Source organism: Hippoglossus hippoglossus, chromosome 24 (genome assembly GCF_009819705.1).
Source record: "Hippoglossus hippoglossus isolate fHipHip1 chromosome 24, fHipHip1.pri, whole genome shotgun sequence".
Taxonomy (NCBI): domain Eukaryota; kingdom Metazoa; phylum Chordata; class Actinopteri; order Pleuronectiformes; family Pleuronectidae; genus Hippoglossus; species Hippoglossus hippoglossus.
In genome coordinates, this window is record NC_047174.1 from 21184725 (window position 1) to 21202676 (window position 17952).

The following is a 17952-nucleotide window of genomic DNA, read 5'->3' on the forward strand; positions in this document are numbered from 1 at the left end:
TATAAGACTTCACTGATTTCATGGTCACAGTTTCATCACAGGATCAATAATCAGAGAAAGAGAGAGAAAACCCCATTAAACAAAAGAGAAACGTTAGAGATCTAAAGAATTAAAGTCAAAAACATGATTCACAAAATATTTAAATCAGTGTTACCAAAGATGGTTTCAGAGAAAGTACCATCAGTGTCATACTTGTTCTTGAAGTTCTTTGCCGATTTCCTCCATTGAGGTTCTGGAAACCTCACTGTCAGCAAGCTTCTTCTCCAAATGCTTTATCAACTGCTGCATCTCATTCAGTCTTTCTACCAGTAATGCTCTTTGTTGGTCACTCTCCTCCAACTGAAATAAGAAAAAATGTATCATCAACTGCCATAACTGGTTTCCAAAAAGAAAGGAAATACTCTCAAGCTTAATGGTAGAAAAAAGCAGTGTTCTCCTGCACCGATCCACACCACCAGGCTGGATATGGCAATCTTGATGTGGGTGTGTTAGGAAAATTCTCAAGCTTCTTGTTAAATGAACGAGGAGAGAGCCACGTCTGCACTGTCATTGATGACAATATGATAACAAAAATTGCATTTATAAAATCACCAGTCTATTCTGATAGAAAAAAATAACAGGGGAATTTGTACAAAATTTTGGTGTAAAACCTTTTACACAGGTTATGCAACACATGAGGACAATCCACACCACTCACACATGATTTTTGTATTATTTCCCCTCTTCAGCCTTATGACTGTTGGCCTTGTGCATACTGGTTGGCCTTATGGACAGCTTATACTGCTGTACCACACTACAATGCACTAAGGTCTGCTTGGTATTTTACTCTCATCGTGAGATATCTGCAGGAGGCCTTGGAGCTGCTGAGCCTCCTCCTGATACTGAGCTTGGGCTGACAGCAGACTTTCCCTCTGACTCCGAATGGCAGACAACTCCTCCCTCAACTCACAAACCTGAGACAACCCACATGAAGTCACATGACTACGCTTATATGCTACCCTCTATCAGACACTCTCCAAAGAGGTCTTACCTGCTCTTGAGTTGGACATGAAGCCAGCTCCTCCAGCTGAGCTCTGAGAGATCCCTCTGCTTTACGAGATGCTGTAAGCTCTTCACTCAGAGTGGCCACTTTTCTCTCAAATTCCACACGGTCTATCAGATCTGGAGACAGAAAATCTTAAAACTCAAATTTAAGTGCATTGCAGACTGAGCGCAAATTATACAATCAAATGAAAGTTTGTCAAGCAGAGCTTCAGTAAGTAAAGAGCCTGACTTCAAACCTACCTTTTGGGACTTTGCCATCAAGCAGATCAGTGAGCTTGTTGTTCTCATCAAATGTAACAGTAAGCTCTTTTTGGAGATCACTCTCCATCTTTCTGTAGCGCGACTTCTCAATTTCAAGGTGAGAACGCAGGCTGTTAACCTCAGCTTCCATCTTCTCAAGGTTCAAAGTCAGGGTCACCTGAGAAGAACACAACAAAAACACCAAATATAAAATATTGTTCAAGTGTGAATAATACACCTATAAAAACAAACATACATAGGATTAAGTCAGAGACACATAGTTCCAAATAGCTGGCCATGTAGTCAAAACTAAACATGAGATGTATGCCTGAATACAAATGTTTGAGTGAAATCTGGAGTTTCTGCAGTATTTCTCTGCCTACCAACATATCGGGGGGGGTCATGCACAGCACCACTAAGTCCGCTTACAGTGTTCATCTTTTCATACACTTTTGGACCGTAAAAAATATATTTTTTACTGGCTCTGTCAGTAATTTACTGCTCCTCTCTGCAGTGCGCACTACAGACACAATTGAGCCAAACCGTGCACGCCCTGCCACCTCCTCCAGCTCTACAGTCCGTACATTATCTAAGTTTACAAATTCTGTTGTTTTAACCCAGTTTGAGTTTACACATGTGTCCGATGATATTGTTTTTGTTGTGTGTGAATAAGTGAGAGTGAAGACGTAGAAGACACTGACAAAGAGTCTTGTGGTGATAAGTGACAACGCCTGTGCCAATGTGCTGTAAACAAAAACACATGATCTCTGCAGCGGAAACTTTACGTTACATCCTGCCTTTGTCTGCTGCACCACCCCTCACCTGAATCCTGCGGAAGATTTGTTGTTCTTGCGAACGTGTCTGAGCAGAGAACCTCCTGCTGCATTGTACATGTGAATAAATCCCACTTTTACAACTACCTTTTTATACCTTTGATTTCGTCAGACCAGACTCAACACTAAACAAGGGAGAGTGATGCAACAAATTATTTATGGTTTGTGTCCTTGTGCCAGACAGGAAACCCAATGTTAAACCTTTTCCAACATTTTAACTACTGAATTTATTTAAGTGAATTCCACTTACTTTCATCTCCTCCAAAGCAATGTTTTGGCTGCGCAGGACAGCCCATTCCTTCTTTGTATCTCTGCTGACTCCCTCCGCATCATCCAGAGAGCGACGAAGCTTTGCCAACTCCTGCACAAGATCCTCTCCGCTCTGAAAGGAGGCAACGTGATAGAACTAGCCTGCTTAATGACTGAGGTCACCTTATTAACTTATGTTCACTTCAACTGATTCCAGCTATAATTAGCCCTTACACTTCAATAGACTAATTTGTTATTATAATAACAATGACTCTGGACTGACTTGCACACATTCTGCCTGTGGAATCGTGGCTTGTTCTAACAGCACCCGCCTGCCACTGCTAATTTTGTTGCACGGTTATATTTACTTGTGATAAATAAAGAACACACACACCATTCTCTGAAGTTGCTCTGCTGATTCAGTTTTCTTCTGTATCTCCGCAGACAGAGTATCTACCTTGTTCTAAACAAAAGAAACACAGATCAAACATTTTACAGATTTAAGTTGTAATAATCATAATCAAATATTTTGGATTTCAGATTTTTTCTTCAGTATCTTAACAATAGTCAGCCACTAAGGATGTTAAAACAAGTTGAGATAACTGGAACAATTACAATCTGTGATACTAAGCCAAAAAAAACCACTGGTAATTGAGAAGAAAAAATTATCCAGCTCTGAAATACATTGTAAGCTACACTTGTATCACACAGGACACATTTGTTTCCAGATGAATTAAAACCTGAGACAGAACATGTCATCTTACCTGAAGCTCCTGGCACTTGACTTTAGTTGATTCTATGACCTTTTTATAGCTAGATATTTCATTTTGCACCTCGAGCTGCAAGTTGACACAAACAAAATAATTGTATTAATTTATGAACAAATAAGCAAAAAAGCTAAACCTAAAGCTAAACTAACTAGACTGTCATTAGATCCAATAACAACAGGTAGAGTCTGACTTCACCTCCTGCTCCTTCTTGAACTCTTCCTCCAGAGATTTGAACTCATCCGTCTCTCTCTTTTCCTCCAGCTCCTGCGACAGAGCAGCTTTATCATTCTCCAGATGTTCAGTCTGCTCGATGAACATCCCAAGCTCCTCCTTCAGATAGTCACGTTCAGCGACCACCATGTCCTGCAAACACACAGTCCATCAGTGTGCATCACAAAGCTTTTACACTTCACACATATTTCTCTAATCTTTTTATTTAGTTTTCAACAACACAATATATGCACTTTCTTTTTTCCATTCCCATGAGTATAAAACATTATCACAAATCATTTTAGATAGACCATAGATGTTAATCAATAAATAGCCACTTAAAAATATAAACGGACCCAATGAAGTAAAGCAAAACTAAATATGATTATTTAAAAAATGCTTGTCCACTCCAAGCAAAGGGGGAGAAGGCATGTGCTATATATATATATATATAAAAAATATGTATGTGTGATGCGTGTTTGAGGAGTTTTAGACTCACTGGGCAACTCATTGTTTTAGGAGGGCTATGATGGGACTCCAGCGTTTAATAAATTCAGATTTTGGAGCCTTAATGAATTTGTCCCACACTTTTTGAATCCATATATTGTGGGTGGGAGGATCTGGTTTCAGCCATTTTTTAGTTATGCACTTTAAGGCTGTTGAAAGTAATATATTCAAAATGGTATTTCTTGGCCCTCTAATCTATGCCCTCAGTTAATACTCCTAGTACAGCCAATGTGAGCTCCAGTGGGATATCTTACTGAAAAACTTCGAGGGAGAATAACACCCCTCTCTAAAACACTTAGGACATAACCAAATATGTATGTGTGATTTCTACCAACATAAACTAGGATGGATTGGGCCCATCTTTATCTTTCGAGAGTAATACAGAATCATAAATACAATTTTATATAATTTACCAATTATTTTCCACTTTCATTTATTTTACAGTCTTTTCAATGGGAGGTTTTGTGATTTTTCCACACTGTTGCAGCTGAAGATAGCTAAAGGAGTCTGGCAGGACTGATATTATTGGCCACAGGCTGTCAGTTGCAGGCCACTTCTGTAATTTATCTGACGAAGTAGAAAAAGATTCAACTAGGTTCGCAGACTGAAGGCACACGGCTCCGCCCGCACTGACTGCTACAGGCCACTGTTTGCCAAATTCTATTATTCTTCAATGTGTGGCGAGTCCAAATCAAACCAAGTTCAGTACTGCACTTCCTGGGAAACCCTGTAGTAGCGTGGTGATCGATTGAATTTCAAGTGCGTTTATAACTTCCGACAATTATGAAACCAAGGCAATGGACATACAACGATTATTATCCTGTGTTTCGTTTTGCAAGGAAGCTCTCGTTTTGTATTGCCTTATGATGACTGTATTTCCTTGAATAAAAGTCGGGTTATGTAGTCAACCAAATGCCAGGTTCTGGGTTTTAATAAAACACCTACATTTGGAACAGTAAAGAGAAGAACACTAAAAAATATGTTGGACTTGACTTCACATAAAACTACGTAAACAATAATAAGCAAAGAATAGGAAAGAGGTGAGGGTGTGTGTTCGGTCTCAACGTCCAGAGTTCAATATACGTATATCAACAAAGTTCAATTCAGTCTACCCCACAAGCCCAACATAGTTCAGTTCAAACAATAAAAGACACATACAACAAAAATAATGCGTTCTGGGGCGGCAAACAGGTCACCTGGTAGAGCTGCCGCCCCAACGAGGCAAGGCCTCAACCCGCAGAGGCCCTGGTTCGATTCCTACCCGCGGCCATTTATGCATGTCCTCCCCCACTCTCTCTGTCCCCCCTTCACAGCTTACTCTAGGTCCTATCCATTAGAGACAATAAAAAAAGCTGAAAGGCTACAACACGCTTTTTTGTAAAGATATAACAAACACTCCTCTCCGACCTCCACACTCATTGCTCTAAAGCTACTTGTCACTTCTGTGTGTTTTTTCTGATTACGCGGGGTTGTGATTGGATTGGAGTGTGATTGGACACATACAGGCATACGCAAGAGGTTGCACCTGCTGCTGTGTCAGTGTGTGGGGTTGGGCAGGAAGACATGTCGCAGTTCTTCACGTATCGCAAACCGAAACTGTGGACACCTGGACGGTGATTTTGGTTTTAGGTTCCAATATCCTGTCGGTCCTGTTTAATAAATGTTGACCCTGTTTGGCCCTCGACGTAGTCCCAGTTTTTAATTTTGGCCCTCTCTGTGATTGAGTTTGACACCACTGACCTAGATAAACCTCCATTAGCCTGATCATGAACGGACCGATCTGATTTCTAGGGCAACGTTACCTTTTCCACAACTAAATGATTCTAGATAAAAGACATGCTAATTCAATACTTTGTCCAGGTAACACTACTACAAATTCATACAAAAGATTTTTTTTGTGTCATATGGAAAACAGGCTAATGAGTAGAAAGATTATATTAATTTTAGATGGGCTCCATCAAGCATTACCTTCTCTGAAGCAAGAGTTTCACACAGCTGGATGGTTTCTGCAAACTCTTTTCTAATCTGAAAAACAAGGTATGAAAATTAGTACTGAACCAAGCTAACACAGCCCAGCCAGAGAAAAACTAATGAACACTAAAGAAAATTGTGTTTTAAAAGAATAGTTAACCCAATAATGATAATTCACTCATTATCTACTCACCCCTATGCCGATGGAGGGGTGGGTGAAGTGCTTGAGTCCACAAAATGCTGCTGGAGTGATATCTTATGACGAGGTGTATTCAGGGACCATCAGAAATGCTAACGTCCGATAGCTTAGCCACTTCTGGTGGACTTTTAGGCATAAGCACGTTGGAAATGACCACGTTTCGGGTTCGATTATGAGTCTCGGGGCTTGCAGACACGTGGATGACACAACAGGAGCAGTATGAGGCATTTTTTTCCTGTTGTTTCTTTACGTCTGAAGATAAGCCCCTAATATCCTCAGTTGTATTGGATTCGGCTGCTACACTGTTTACCTCTGAAACTCCAGCAGTGTTTTGTGGACTCAAACACTTCACCCACCCCCTACATCGGCATAGTGGTGAGTAGATAATGAGTGAATTATCACCTTTAAGGTATTTCTCACCTGTTCATTTGCAGTCTGACCGTGGTTCTGTTCTTCAAGCTGTCTCTCCAGGTCTGCCACTCTCAATTCCAACATCAGCACCTTCTCCGTGGCCTCCAGCGCTTTGCTTTGTTGCTGCTGCTCTAGCTCTGCTGCCCTCTTTTCGGTTGTCTGTACTTTCTCCAAGGCTTCCTGTTTCTGCTGGGCCTCTGTTTGTAGTTGCAGCTCCAGCTCTGCAACTCTTCCTTCAAATTTTTCTACTTTCGTCATGGCCTCCTCTTTCTGTTGACTCTCCATTTCCAGCTGCAGCTCCAGGTTGGACACTTTCCCTGAAAGGGCATGCATCCAGTCTGGAGAGGTATAGTCTTTGGGACTGGTAAAGAGATAGAACATACAGATGATATTATGTTATGATATCAATCTGTCAATTTAGAAACACAAGTGATTGTGAATCCATTTCACTTTGTGCAAAGAGGAACAGGAGGAGCATTGCCAGAGCCCCAAAAAACGACCTCCAGAGACAGACTTTCGCCCTGAGGATTTCATCCCGGTAGCTAGCAGCAGTCTCTCAGCCGCTAACTATGACATGGAGGTCTGTGCGACCCTGCAAGGATATGCCTCCCCAGTTACAGTTAGGGTTAGGGTTACAGTTAGGTCTGCAAATATTTGGACAGCGACACAATTTTCATAATTTTGGCCCTGTATGATACCACAAAGGGTTTGAAATGAAATAATTGAGATGCTATTGAAGTGCAGACTTTCAGCTTTAATTTTAGGGTATTTAAATCAAAATTGGAGGAAGGGTTTAGGAATTGCAACAATTTTCATACATAGTCCCCTCCTTTCAAGGGACCTAAAGTTATTGGACAATTGACTCAAAAGCTGTTTCATGAGCAGGAGTAGATTTCAGGTGTGGCCTTTTCATTTGGAAGCTGTTGCTGCGAATCCACATGTGGTCAAAGGAACTCTCAAAGTGAAACAGGCCATCCTTAGGCTGTGAAAAACTAAAAAATTCATCAGAGATAGCAGAAACATTCGGAGTGGCCAAATCAACAGTTTGGTACATTCTGAGAAAAAAGGAACGCACTGGTGAGCTCGGCAACACAATAAGGCCCAGACGTCCACGGAAGACAACAGCGGTTGAAGATCACAGGATCCTTTCCATGGTAAAGAAGAACCCCTTCACAACATCTAGTGAAGTGAAGACTCTCCAGGAAGTAGGCATATCATTATCCAAGTGTACCATAAAGAGAAGACTTCACGAGAGCAAATACTGAGGGTTCACCACAAGGTGCAAACCATTCACAACTCTCAAGAATAGAAAGGCCAGATTAGAGTTTGCCAAAACACATCTAAAAGGGCCAGCCCAGTTCTGGAACAGCATTCTTTGGACAGATGAAACTAAGATCAACCTGTACCAGAATGATGGGAAGTGAAAAGTATGGAGAAAGCTTGGAACAGCTCATGGTCCGAAGCACATCATCTGTAAAACATGGTGGAGGCAGTGTGATGGCATGGGCATGAATGGCTTCCAATGGCACTGGGTCACTAGTGTTTATTTATGATATGAAAGAAGACGGAAGCAGCCGCATGAATTCTGAAGTCTATAGGAACATTCTGTCTGCTCACATTCAGCAAAGTCGATTGGACGGCACTTCACAGTGCAGATGGACAATGACCCAAACATACTGCGAAAGACAGCAAATTGTTATCTCAATTTGCTGTCTTGAGATAACTAATCTAACTGTTGGTAGAAACACATTTACCTGTCTCCAAAGCTTTGCACAGTCACTGAGCTATGACTCATTTCCATGTCATCTGATGGCTCATCAGGAATCTCCCAGTGAGCATCAAATTCCTCGTCATCTGTTAAAATAAACCATATATGCATTTTTTAAATCACATATTTGAATTTCAGAAAAATTAACAGGTTTAGAACAGGTTTAGAACAGGTTTAGAACAGGTTTAGAACAGGCACTGCACTAGTTAGTGCGTTTGAAAAGGGCTGTTTGACTTGAGGTAATGCTCAGAAGCCTACTTCAGAATTATTCTTTGTCATTAGTTAGGCGGTTGTGGCTGAGGGGTAGAACTCTTATCCTCTAACCAGAAGGTCGGTGGTTTGATCCCAAGCTACCCCATCTGCATGCTGAAGTGTCCTTGGGGAAGATACTGAACCTTGAATTGCCCCTCATAGAAAAAAAAGTGCTGGCCATAGATGCACTGTATGAATTTGTGTGTGAATGGGTGAATGGCAATAAACTGTACTATAAAGCACTTTGAGCGGTCATCAAGACTTGAAAAGCACTATATAAATACAGACCATTTAGTGAGTCCTCCTCCCTGAATCATAATTTTTTCATAAAATGAAGCTGAATTTTCTTTATTATTGTTCGAATGAGTGGCTGTATAAAAGTTTGAATGATTGACTTAATTGTTTTTATTTTTGTCATATATTAAATGTCAATCAGGTCTGTTAAGCATAGACACAATCTTCAGATCCTAGTTAACAACTTTTCAAAATAAAAGCTCTGTAACTGCACCCATGACTATCTGCATCAGTCCAATACGGTGAAAAAAAGAAATACTCTTATCAAAATGATCTGGCAGTGATTTTGGCGATACGACACCGTTGATAAATAACTAAATAAATGTGATGGTTTTTTTGTGTGAAAAGTGACAGTGGGAAGAACTCTACTCCTTCTGTAAGAGTGTGTGTGTACGCTTGTCTGCAGACACACACATACAGTGCAGGGTTACAGTACACCAATACATGCCAGGTGTGAGATACTTTCTACAAATAGAGTTTTCTGGTATTACAAGATAGATGTATTCCTACTCACCTTCAGTCAGCTCCATCAGACAGGAGCGATCAGCTTTCCTTTTACGAGTGAAAGCTTCTGCAAAGCTCAGGTTAGATGAGCCACCACAGGCAGATGAAGTTGCAAGTCTGAGCATCTTTCCTCCCCATGTAACTCTGCGCTTAGGCATCTTAAAAACAAAACAATATTGATATGACTTGATAACGACAAGAACGCGCAAGTCTAACAACAGCTTGATTTTGTGATAAGATACCTTTTTAACAGGAACCAGGTTGGAGCTGGTGACAAGGAGTTTGGTCAGGTTTCGGATTCTGTCCTCTTGTTCTCTCTGGAGATGATCTTTTTCTTGGAGGAGCTGGGATAGAACCTCCTTCTCAGTCACTGTAGTCTGTGTCTCTGAAGATACCTGTATCATGTCATTCTCAGGTCAGCAAGGGAAATTACACAGATGGGCCCAACAAAACACGAATAAAGAAAAACAAAGAGTTATCACACTTGCCTCGTGAAGTCGTCGCTTCAGGTCAACAATTTCATTCCGGTACCTTTTGAGCAGAGCTCCGTCATCAGACACCTCTGTCACATGGGGGTCGTTCTTCATTTTCTTTGCAGTGCTGGCAAACTAATAAGAATGAACAGTTTCTGAATTGTTTGCTTTGCTCCATGTTTGCTCTAATGTTTCATATTTTCTCATATAACACTAACACACTGACTTTTCTAGATGTTAGAGGTAAACTCAGCTGAGGCAAAGCTGCAATGTTTCAACCGTCATAAAACGTACAGCGGAAAGGAGCAGACCCTCTAAAACACACTACATAACACCATTTAATATTAGTTCATAATAACTCAACATTAAAATGTCTTGGTAGAAGTATTAGAAGTCTACCAACCTGTAAAGTGCTGAGGGTCTCATCTAGAGTGACAGGAGTGATGGTACAGATGATGACCGTTTTGGCGTTCCCACCCAAGGAGTTTTGCAGGATGCGGGTTAGCTTACTGTCTCTGTAGTTCGTGAAACCCCTGATGACAGAGAAAAATATATAGCAAATTTCAGCAACTTGAATTCAATAATTAAGACAAAGAAGCATTTAATAACAATGTTTAAAGTTGGTTTCTATTTGCTTCCATCATTTTCCTTTGTGTAAATATTGTAAAAAAATCTAGAAAGGAATCAAATGCGAATATTTCCCAAAATGTTGGAGACAATTTTTTTATAAATAAATTCAAAAAATTAAATAAGAGTATAAAAAAAGAGATTAAGATTTATAAGAAACCTGTATGACCAGTAAAAATACTGTTTATCTGGAGCAGTAGAATTATCAAAAGGTGTAACTCATTACAACAAATAGTGCGTGACTAATTAAACACATGAATTGAATGTCCACTGTTTACTCACTTCTGGCTTTCTTCTGTCACTTTCTTAATCACTTGGCCAAGAGTAAACAGACTGCGATTGATGTTGCAACCTTCTTTGAAACGTGTGCCTTAGAGATTAGAACAGGTGGATTACTGTACACTCACAAGATAACTTTGCATTTACAGTGTTAAGTAACGTAACATCAGGCCTAATAAAGCAGACTTTTCATGCTGCTTCAGTCAAAACCCTTACCTTCAGCCCCCGTTTGACTTGCTCTCTCAGATCCAGCAAGATCAACTAAATTCTAGAAGATTAAGCAAAACTGATAGTGAACAAATAATAATTACAACACAAACTATGATACAGGATAGAAGGCAAAGTTAAGTTATTTGGTGAGGCTTTCAACTCCCAGGCAACTGGTTGGTTGTTTACTGCACCTTTATATGAAGTTGGCTCGAAACTATATGTGGTTGCATTTTGTTAAAAGACTGAAGAGTGGGAATCACAAGTTTTCATACAACAACTATACAACCTGTAGGGAAACAGGTTGTATAGTTGTTGTATGAAAACTTGTGATTCCCACTCTTCAGTCTTTTACACTTTCACGATTAAACACGGTAAAATTCCAAATAGTTAGTATTACCATGTGAAATTTAAATTATCATTAAAACCGCGGTTGGTTACCACACTGTAAAGCTCATGGTAAAAACTGTCCAGCATCAACTATAGTGAGCGGTGTCCCGGACACATGTGTTAAGTTAACCATTTGTTCGTCGGATTGCTCAAAAGTTTTGAGAAACCTAAACACATTAAAAAAAAAAAAGCGTTTGTATTTTGTTTGTGCACAAAATAAAAGTAATCAAGCGTTTATGTTCACCTAATCCATTCTTTTGTTTTAAAAAAAGGAGGTTTTATTGTGAAATATTTGCAGGACTGGAAGATGCATGGCTTCATACTGTGAAGTACTGGTATTTATTTGAGTACACTGGACTAATATTGTATATTGTTATATCTGTGGCCATATTCAAGGCAGAGCCTATGCAAAAATATGGTGCTGCAGTAGCAGCTCCTCTGCAGAACATATTGTTGAACTGAGAAGCTAAATATTGTGCCGTGAACACATGCTGTAAATATGGATTGATATTAATGTGAATATTGTATCTTGAATAGATAAAGTTCCATAACTGCCTTTCTTTGTGTATATTAATTCTCGTACATTGAGCATTTAACAGAAATTACAAAAAAAACAAATATGACCCTCCTAAATGGATTTATCAAAATGCAGACGCAGCAATTGCAGCATTCTGCCAGCAAAACATTGAAGAAAGAGCAGCAGGCAGGTGGGGGCTGTAATAGCAGGAGTAATATCTGGTCACTGGTCAGAGGTTCTGGTCAGAGGTTCTTGGGACCTGTGCAGTGCTTAAGGTTTGCTTTGTGTTCGATTGGGTGCAGCCTTGCACTTGAATATATGGGTGTGTGTTAGTACATTGTGTGTGCAGCCTGTGCTGTTTACTTAAGTCATTGAGCTATACCTGATAACTGAAATCTCATAATTTTCCCACATGCCACTGTTCTGTTTTATGTTAAAGGCATAGTTCACCCAAAAAAGAAAATTCACTCATTATCTTCTCACTCCCTTTAATAGCCTTTTCTTTTTATTTATTACTTGAAGACTACATAGCCACTGTTGTTTTTTAATGTTTTTGTATGTGTGTGATTTATTGTTTAGTTTTTTTGCCGTGGTATCGAAAATCGTGGAAATTTCATTGTTATCGGTACATAATAAATATTTGATATCGTGACATCCCTACACGTAACAAGCTGCCGACCTGCAATAGATAATGAAAATACTATCATCATTTTTATTGACAATATATATATTATGTTACTATAAAACTTGAAATAATCTTAGGTTGAGTATGAATCATTTTTTAATTTTTTAACCTTTTGTAAGGTTTTATGATTATATGTCAAAATATCAAAATTGACTAATTGTTTGGTGTAATGGTCAAGTTAAGTGATTTAATATTCTGCGTCTATCCTTATCTAGAATTATTTTAGGCTAATCAGGCTACCGGCTAAAAAGGCTACCAGGTAGAGTGCACTGTACATGCAGATTATTCAGTCGGTGAAATCTAAGCAAATTTCAGACTTCCTTGGGTTGACTAGAGCCCTAAAAGACAGGAAAAAAAAAGGAGATAGGAGATAACTTACCAAATGAGACACAATAATAGCACCATCCGCATTTTCACCTGATGCTAGGTCAGTCCTTTCTCGGCTTTCAAGGATCTTTGGAAAAATAATACCATGAAAATCCTGATTTCCTCTGAATCCTACATGTTTGTTGTGGTTTTCCTTACCATTCGGAAAATAGTGTGTGAGCGACTGCTCCGCTGGTTCATTTTTGTTTTACCGTAGTGGCGGTTCTCTAAAAAGGCAGGAAAGACAATGCATATTACACATCGGTTATGTGGGGCATCATTCTCATGTTCAGTAATATACTCAGAACTTACTTTCTCCTTTCCAAATCCAGGCTAGGGCTTGTGCAGGAGATGTAACCAGCTCCTCAGACAGGTCAGCCACATAGATGTTTTTCTGCACACAGAAATTATCACGAAAAAAGCACAATGATCACGTAAAACAGGATAAATGTCTGCCTTTGGATGTAACTACACTTTGAAGTATGTTACAGAAGAGCTTTCGCCCGGTATTTTTTAAGTTCTCTCTTAGGAGGAATTTCGTGTTGCACTTCCATTAAAAAGGGGACGTGTAAACAACAACAAAAAGACTCCGACACAGAACGGCTGGACCTTTAATGAGCGTCTGTCCTGAAGCAGCGCTGGTTATAATAGTTCGGTGGTGGAAACTCGCTTAAACAATGAATGTAGCAGAAACACGATTAAGTTCCGTCACTAAAAACATAACCTGATGTGAGTGTAACTCAATTCCAGCCACATTTGGCACGGCGCTATTCTCATTGTCTGTTCATGTTGTCTGTCAAAACATGGATGGAATGAGTTCTATCGACGTTATATCAACATGTGTTAAATTTCTATAGAGGAAAAGTTATATTGCAATATTTATTGATATTGTTTTTTCGGCCAGCCCTAGTTGTAGGCTCGTGGTCATAGCGACCGCAGACAAACAAGAGTGTGAAGACCCTCCCTCATCATTTAGGTATGCTGTGTGGGAACACTTCAGTTTCACAGTCACTATAATGACGACGGGCACAGACGAATGGATCGTATAAAAGCCGACGTTGCGCAACTGCTGTCGGACATGTAGCTGGTAGCACATTCAACATGCCGACTTGTTTGAAACAGCATCACCAGAGTGATGTCCCACTAGTTCAGTGCAAACCCAGCTCCCTGTGGCATTAAAGCTGCTGCTTGTAAATAATTCAGACTGTGTCAAAGCAATAACGAGTGACATAGGTGGTTTTATAGCAGCGAACATGCAACCGTTCTCTGTTGTTGAGAACGCAGGGTTCAAATACACACTGAAAGTAATAAAGACCTGTTACGAAGTTAACTCTCGTCCGCATTTCAGTCAGCAAGTCACACCAGGCCTTTATAAAGCTCTGTCCCCAGAGTGAGAGTGATCTCTATAGCGGAGACATTTTTCGTGCCAGCAGGGCTCTCTCTGCAAACGATGTGGTGGTAGTTAATTATTTTGAAGAAAAGAAATGAAAATACATATATTTAATAATGATAATCATACAATACAATAACAGTGCAATTGAATTGTCTACATATAGCACCTTAATGGATATTTATTCTACTATTTGTATCTATTTATTTATGAGAGTGTTAAGTTTGTTATTTTACTTTTGTAAAAATTACTTAGGTAAGAATGGGAAATCAGTGGCGATACCCAGCCCTAGTTAAGAAAGGTATAATAGGTGTATTATTGTGGTGCCAAAAGAAGTAGTGAACATTTTTGGGTGCACCTGAATTATGTGCTGGTGCAACTAAATGAAAAAAATATGGGGCACCAATGCAACCAATGTCGCTCTGTAATTCAGCTTGATTTGTAGCAACAAAACGACTGTTGTGCTTTTCCTTTGAAGACAAATAACCTAGGAGGAAGTGATTCTATGAATGTTGTTGCCATCACGAAGCTCGGCACCCAAGATACATGTGAATGTCAGTTCTATATGGTGAAATTAAAAGAAACCAAACTATCAAAATTATCTGGCAGCGATTTTTACGAGTGGTTTGGCCCAGTTGCTGACCACTGCTGTAATTTATCCGAGGGCCTCGCAGATTATTCAACTAGGTCTGTGGACTGAAAAGGTAATCCTGCATAATTTTCATTTATTCGTTTTATTGAAGATAGGACATAAACACATTCCACATTTCCATCAAGAAGACAAGGTAAAAGGAAAAAACTAATTACCACAGCTACTGTCCTAATCAAAAATAAACGCACATACAGTATATACAGCAAAAAAAGGTATTCTCAAAACACCCCCTCCCACCATTCTTTGCTCTCTGCTCCGTGGAAAGTGATTGTCATTACTGTAACTTCAGCTGTTTTCCGACAGGGGAGGAACTCCGGAGAATTAGGTCCGAAACTTTCTGTGCCTTTCACCCATTCTGCACAGATGCGTTCACAACTGCAAATCCGCCACAGAATTTAGGTGGGAGTTGGTGCTGCAGGATGTCACGCATTGATTCTACTGCAGAGATCATAGGGTTTGGTTTACAGCACCGTTGTTGGCTTTTATCAGCACAAACTCTCTTGACATCTTCAGTGTCTTCTACATGTGTAACTGCTTTTTCATCCAGAGATTTTTGTTTTCTTTCGATTTGTTTTTTGCTTTCATTTTTGCATCTGTCAGAAAGACCGGAGGCTTTCACTCTGACAATTGCGTTCACATGTTTGAAAACCAAACCTTGAAAGATTTATAAGGAATCCAGATTTTAAAAAATGTCATTGAAACCCAAACTTGTAAATGGTCCACTTACATTGATTGTCTCTCTGACTTCCAGTGGTTTTCGCTTCCAGCTGTCAACAAGCAGATCAGTCACAGTCTCATTGTAGATTTCCATGTAAGACACCCTGAGGAGGAACTCCTTTTTTGGACACTTCGGAGAAAAAGAAAAGCACTGGTTAGAATAAACAGTAATTACTCAACAAACTGCAGCACAATACAATCCTTACATTTTTAATGGTTTGGAAAACATCTTCCATAGCCAGCGGTGTCACACCAGGTATCTGGTCACTCCCCATCATGGTAAAGGTCTTTCCAGAAGAAGTCTGCCCGTAAGCAAATATGGTTCCTGTGAACAAACGAGTAACAGATAAACAACATAGTTCAGCTACAATAAGCGGGATGGAACAACATGGTACCACAGGATAGGTCTGACAATACTTAGCTTCCATTACTTACCATTGTATCCCTCAACAGTGGAAACAACCAGGGGCTTTGCAATGTCCTGGTACAGCTGATTGGTTGTTTCTTCAGCTGTGAATACTCGATCTGCGAAAAATTACCATAACTTTATACGAAATGGCTCAAAGGAATCGCGATATCCTGAAAACCCATTTCTTAATCCTGCACATGCTGCTGTACATACCAAAACTGAAGGTCTTGGTGGAATTCCCATCATCGATCTGATGAATTGATTTTTTATCAGTTTTCCAAAACAGCTGGACAGGCTCTGCATTCCCTGATGCTGTACTTTCTTCCCTGTAACAAGGACATTTTTCAAGACATATGGAAACATAAACAGACTGCCTTGACAATAGCTTCAAGAGACCATGTTTTGGGTTGCCTCTGTGACTTGAATTGTGTCTGTAAGCAAAAGTTGGGAAATATCAGCCTTAACTAAATTCGATATTCGGTAGGAAAAAACGCAGAAAACACGCTGCCAGTGTGAACAACAGTGTGAACAACAGACAACCGCAACAGCAGCAGCAGCAGCAGCCACCGAGGGCCAGGCGTAACTTAGCTTCAGCTGGTTAACATCAATACAGTCAAGGCGTATGCAATAATATAGATACATGTATCATTTGCTAAGACTCGCCATTGCGTCCTAACGTCATAACGACAGATAACTACATTATACAGCAGTATACATTATCATTCGGTAACGTTAACAGTAGTTAGCATTAGCACGTAAACTAACACGAGCAAGTTAAGTAGTGACAAACTTACCTCGCAATAAGCGGACGCACGCGAACACAAACTTTAACAGCGGACTCTTCTGTCATTTTTCAAGTTCAGTCGCCGCATTAAAATGTTCATTCATTAGTTAGTTTAGAATAAACTAGATATGCGGATATGCGGATATGCCTATGAAACTGTTGTTACGCACACCAGAAGAGGCTTTCTTCGCCGTTTTTCAAATCCCGCCAGTTGGATTTGATTGGTTAACGTCTTCTTCTTCTTCTTTGGATTGGACACACTAGACGCGTCGATGGCGCATTGCTGTCCTCTACTGTTCTGCTACATCTGGTGGTTATTGGAGGTTGGCAAACCAGCTTTTCGGTGCATTACCGCCACCCTCTGGACTGAATAGATAGATAGATTGATGTACTTTATTTATCCCAATTTAGGAAATTATTGTATCACAGCAGCATGTCAAGGGCTGAAGTTTGGAGCAGTAAATTGGCCAAGTTCACTCACACTACTCCGCTCCTCCGCTCCCTTCACTGGTTACCAGTGGCTGCCTGCATCCGTTTCAAAACATTAGTACTTGCGTACCGTGCTGCGAACGGATCGGGTCCAGTCTACATCCAGGACATGGTTAAACGTTACACCCCAGCCCGTTCACTCAACTCTGCTTCGGCCAATCGGCTTGTTGCTCCCTCACTGCGAGCTAAACACTCATCAAAATCACGACTGTTTGCTGTCATGGCTCCTAAATGGTGGAATGAGCTCCTCATTGATATCAGGACAGCAGAAAGTTTACACATCTTCCGCCGCAAACTAAAAACACACCTCTTCCGACTATACCTTGAATACAATTTTAAACTAACAATTTAGTTTCACTTAAATGGCACTTACTTATAGCACTTTGTAATTTTGCTTTTTTGAAGAAATTGTTCTTTCTTGATTCTTGTTGTTCTGGGTTTGTACCCTCATGGTTGAATGCACTTATTGTAAGTCGCTTTGGCTAAAAGCGTCAGCTAAATGAAAAATGTAAATGTAATGTAAGTACCCCTGACTGCAGTCTTCAATACGCTCAACGTGGACGCCCACGTTGAGCACAACATCAGATGACGCCGAGAGTCGCTCTTCCCGTTAGATTGACTCAAAGTCACCACCTAGTGGCGGAAGCCGTGCAGCACATTAACAAACGTCCATACTGCATGAACCATATCATGTACACTGCTTCCTAATTAGACA

General features: G+C 40.1%; 1 protein-coding gene across 1 annotated transcript in view; it reads right to left on the reverse strand.

Moving 5' to 3' along the window:
• cenpe (centromere protein E) overlaps window positions 1-16963 on the reverse strand; it is a 44137-nt gene extending 27174 nt beyond the window's left edge. The window contains 24 exon segments of the mRNA XM_034580803.1: window positions 193-339; window positions 1031-1161; window positions 1285-1462; window positions 2368-2499; window positions 2761-2829; window positions 3131-3205; window positions 3332-3499; window positions 5822-5878; window positions 6444-6795; window positions 8189-8288; window positions 9263-9410; window positions 9495-9647; window positions 9741-9860; window positions 10129-10258; window positions 10635-10722; window positions 10848-10899; window positions 12810-12884; window positions 12956-13023; window positions 13109-13190; window positions 15566-15685; window positions 15762-15880; window positions 15991-16080; window positions 16178-16290; window positions 16759-16963. Coding sequence (XP_034436694.1) covers window positions 193-339; window positions 1031-1161; window positions 1285-1462; window positions 2368-2499; window positions 2761-2829; window positions 3131-3205; window positions 3332-3499; window positions 5822-5878; window positions 6444-6795; window positions 8189-8288; window positions 9263-9410; window positions 9495-9647; window positions 9741-9860; window positions 10129-10258; window positions 10635-10722; window positions 10848-10899; window positions 12810-12884; window positions 12956-13023; window positions 13109-13190; window positions 15566-15685; window positions 15762-15880; window positions 15991-16080; window positions 16178-16290; window positions 16759-16814 — 2823 coding nt within the window. The 5' untranslated portion in view covers window positions 16815-16963.
• Between the last annotated feature and the right edge of the window lie 989 nt (window positions 16964-17952).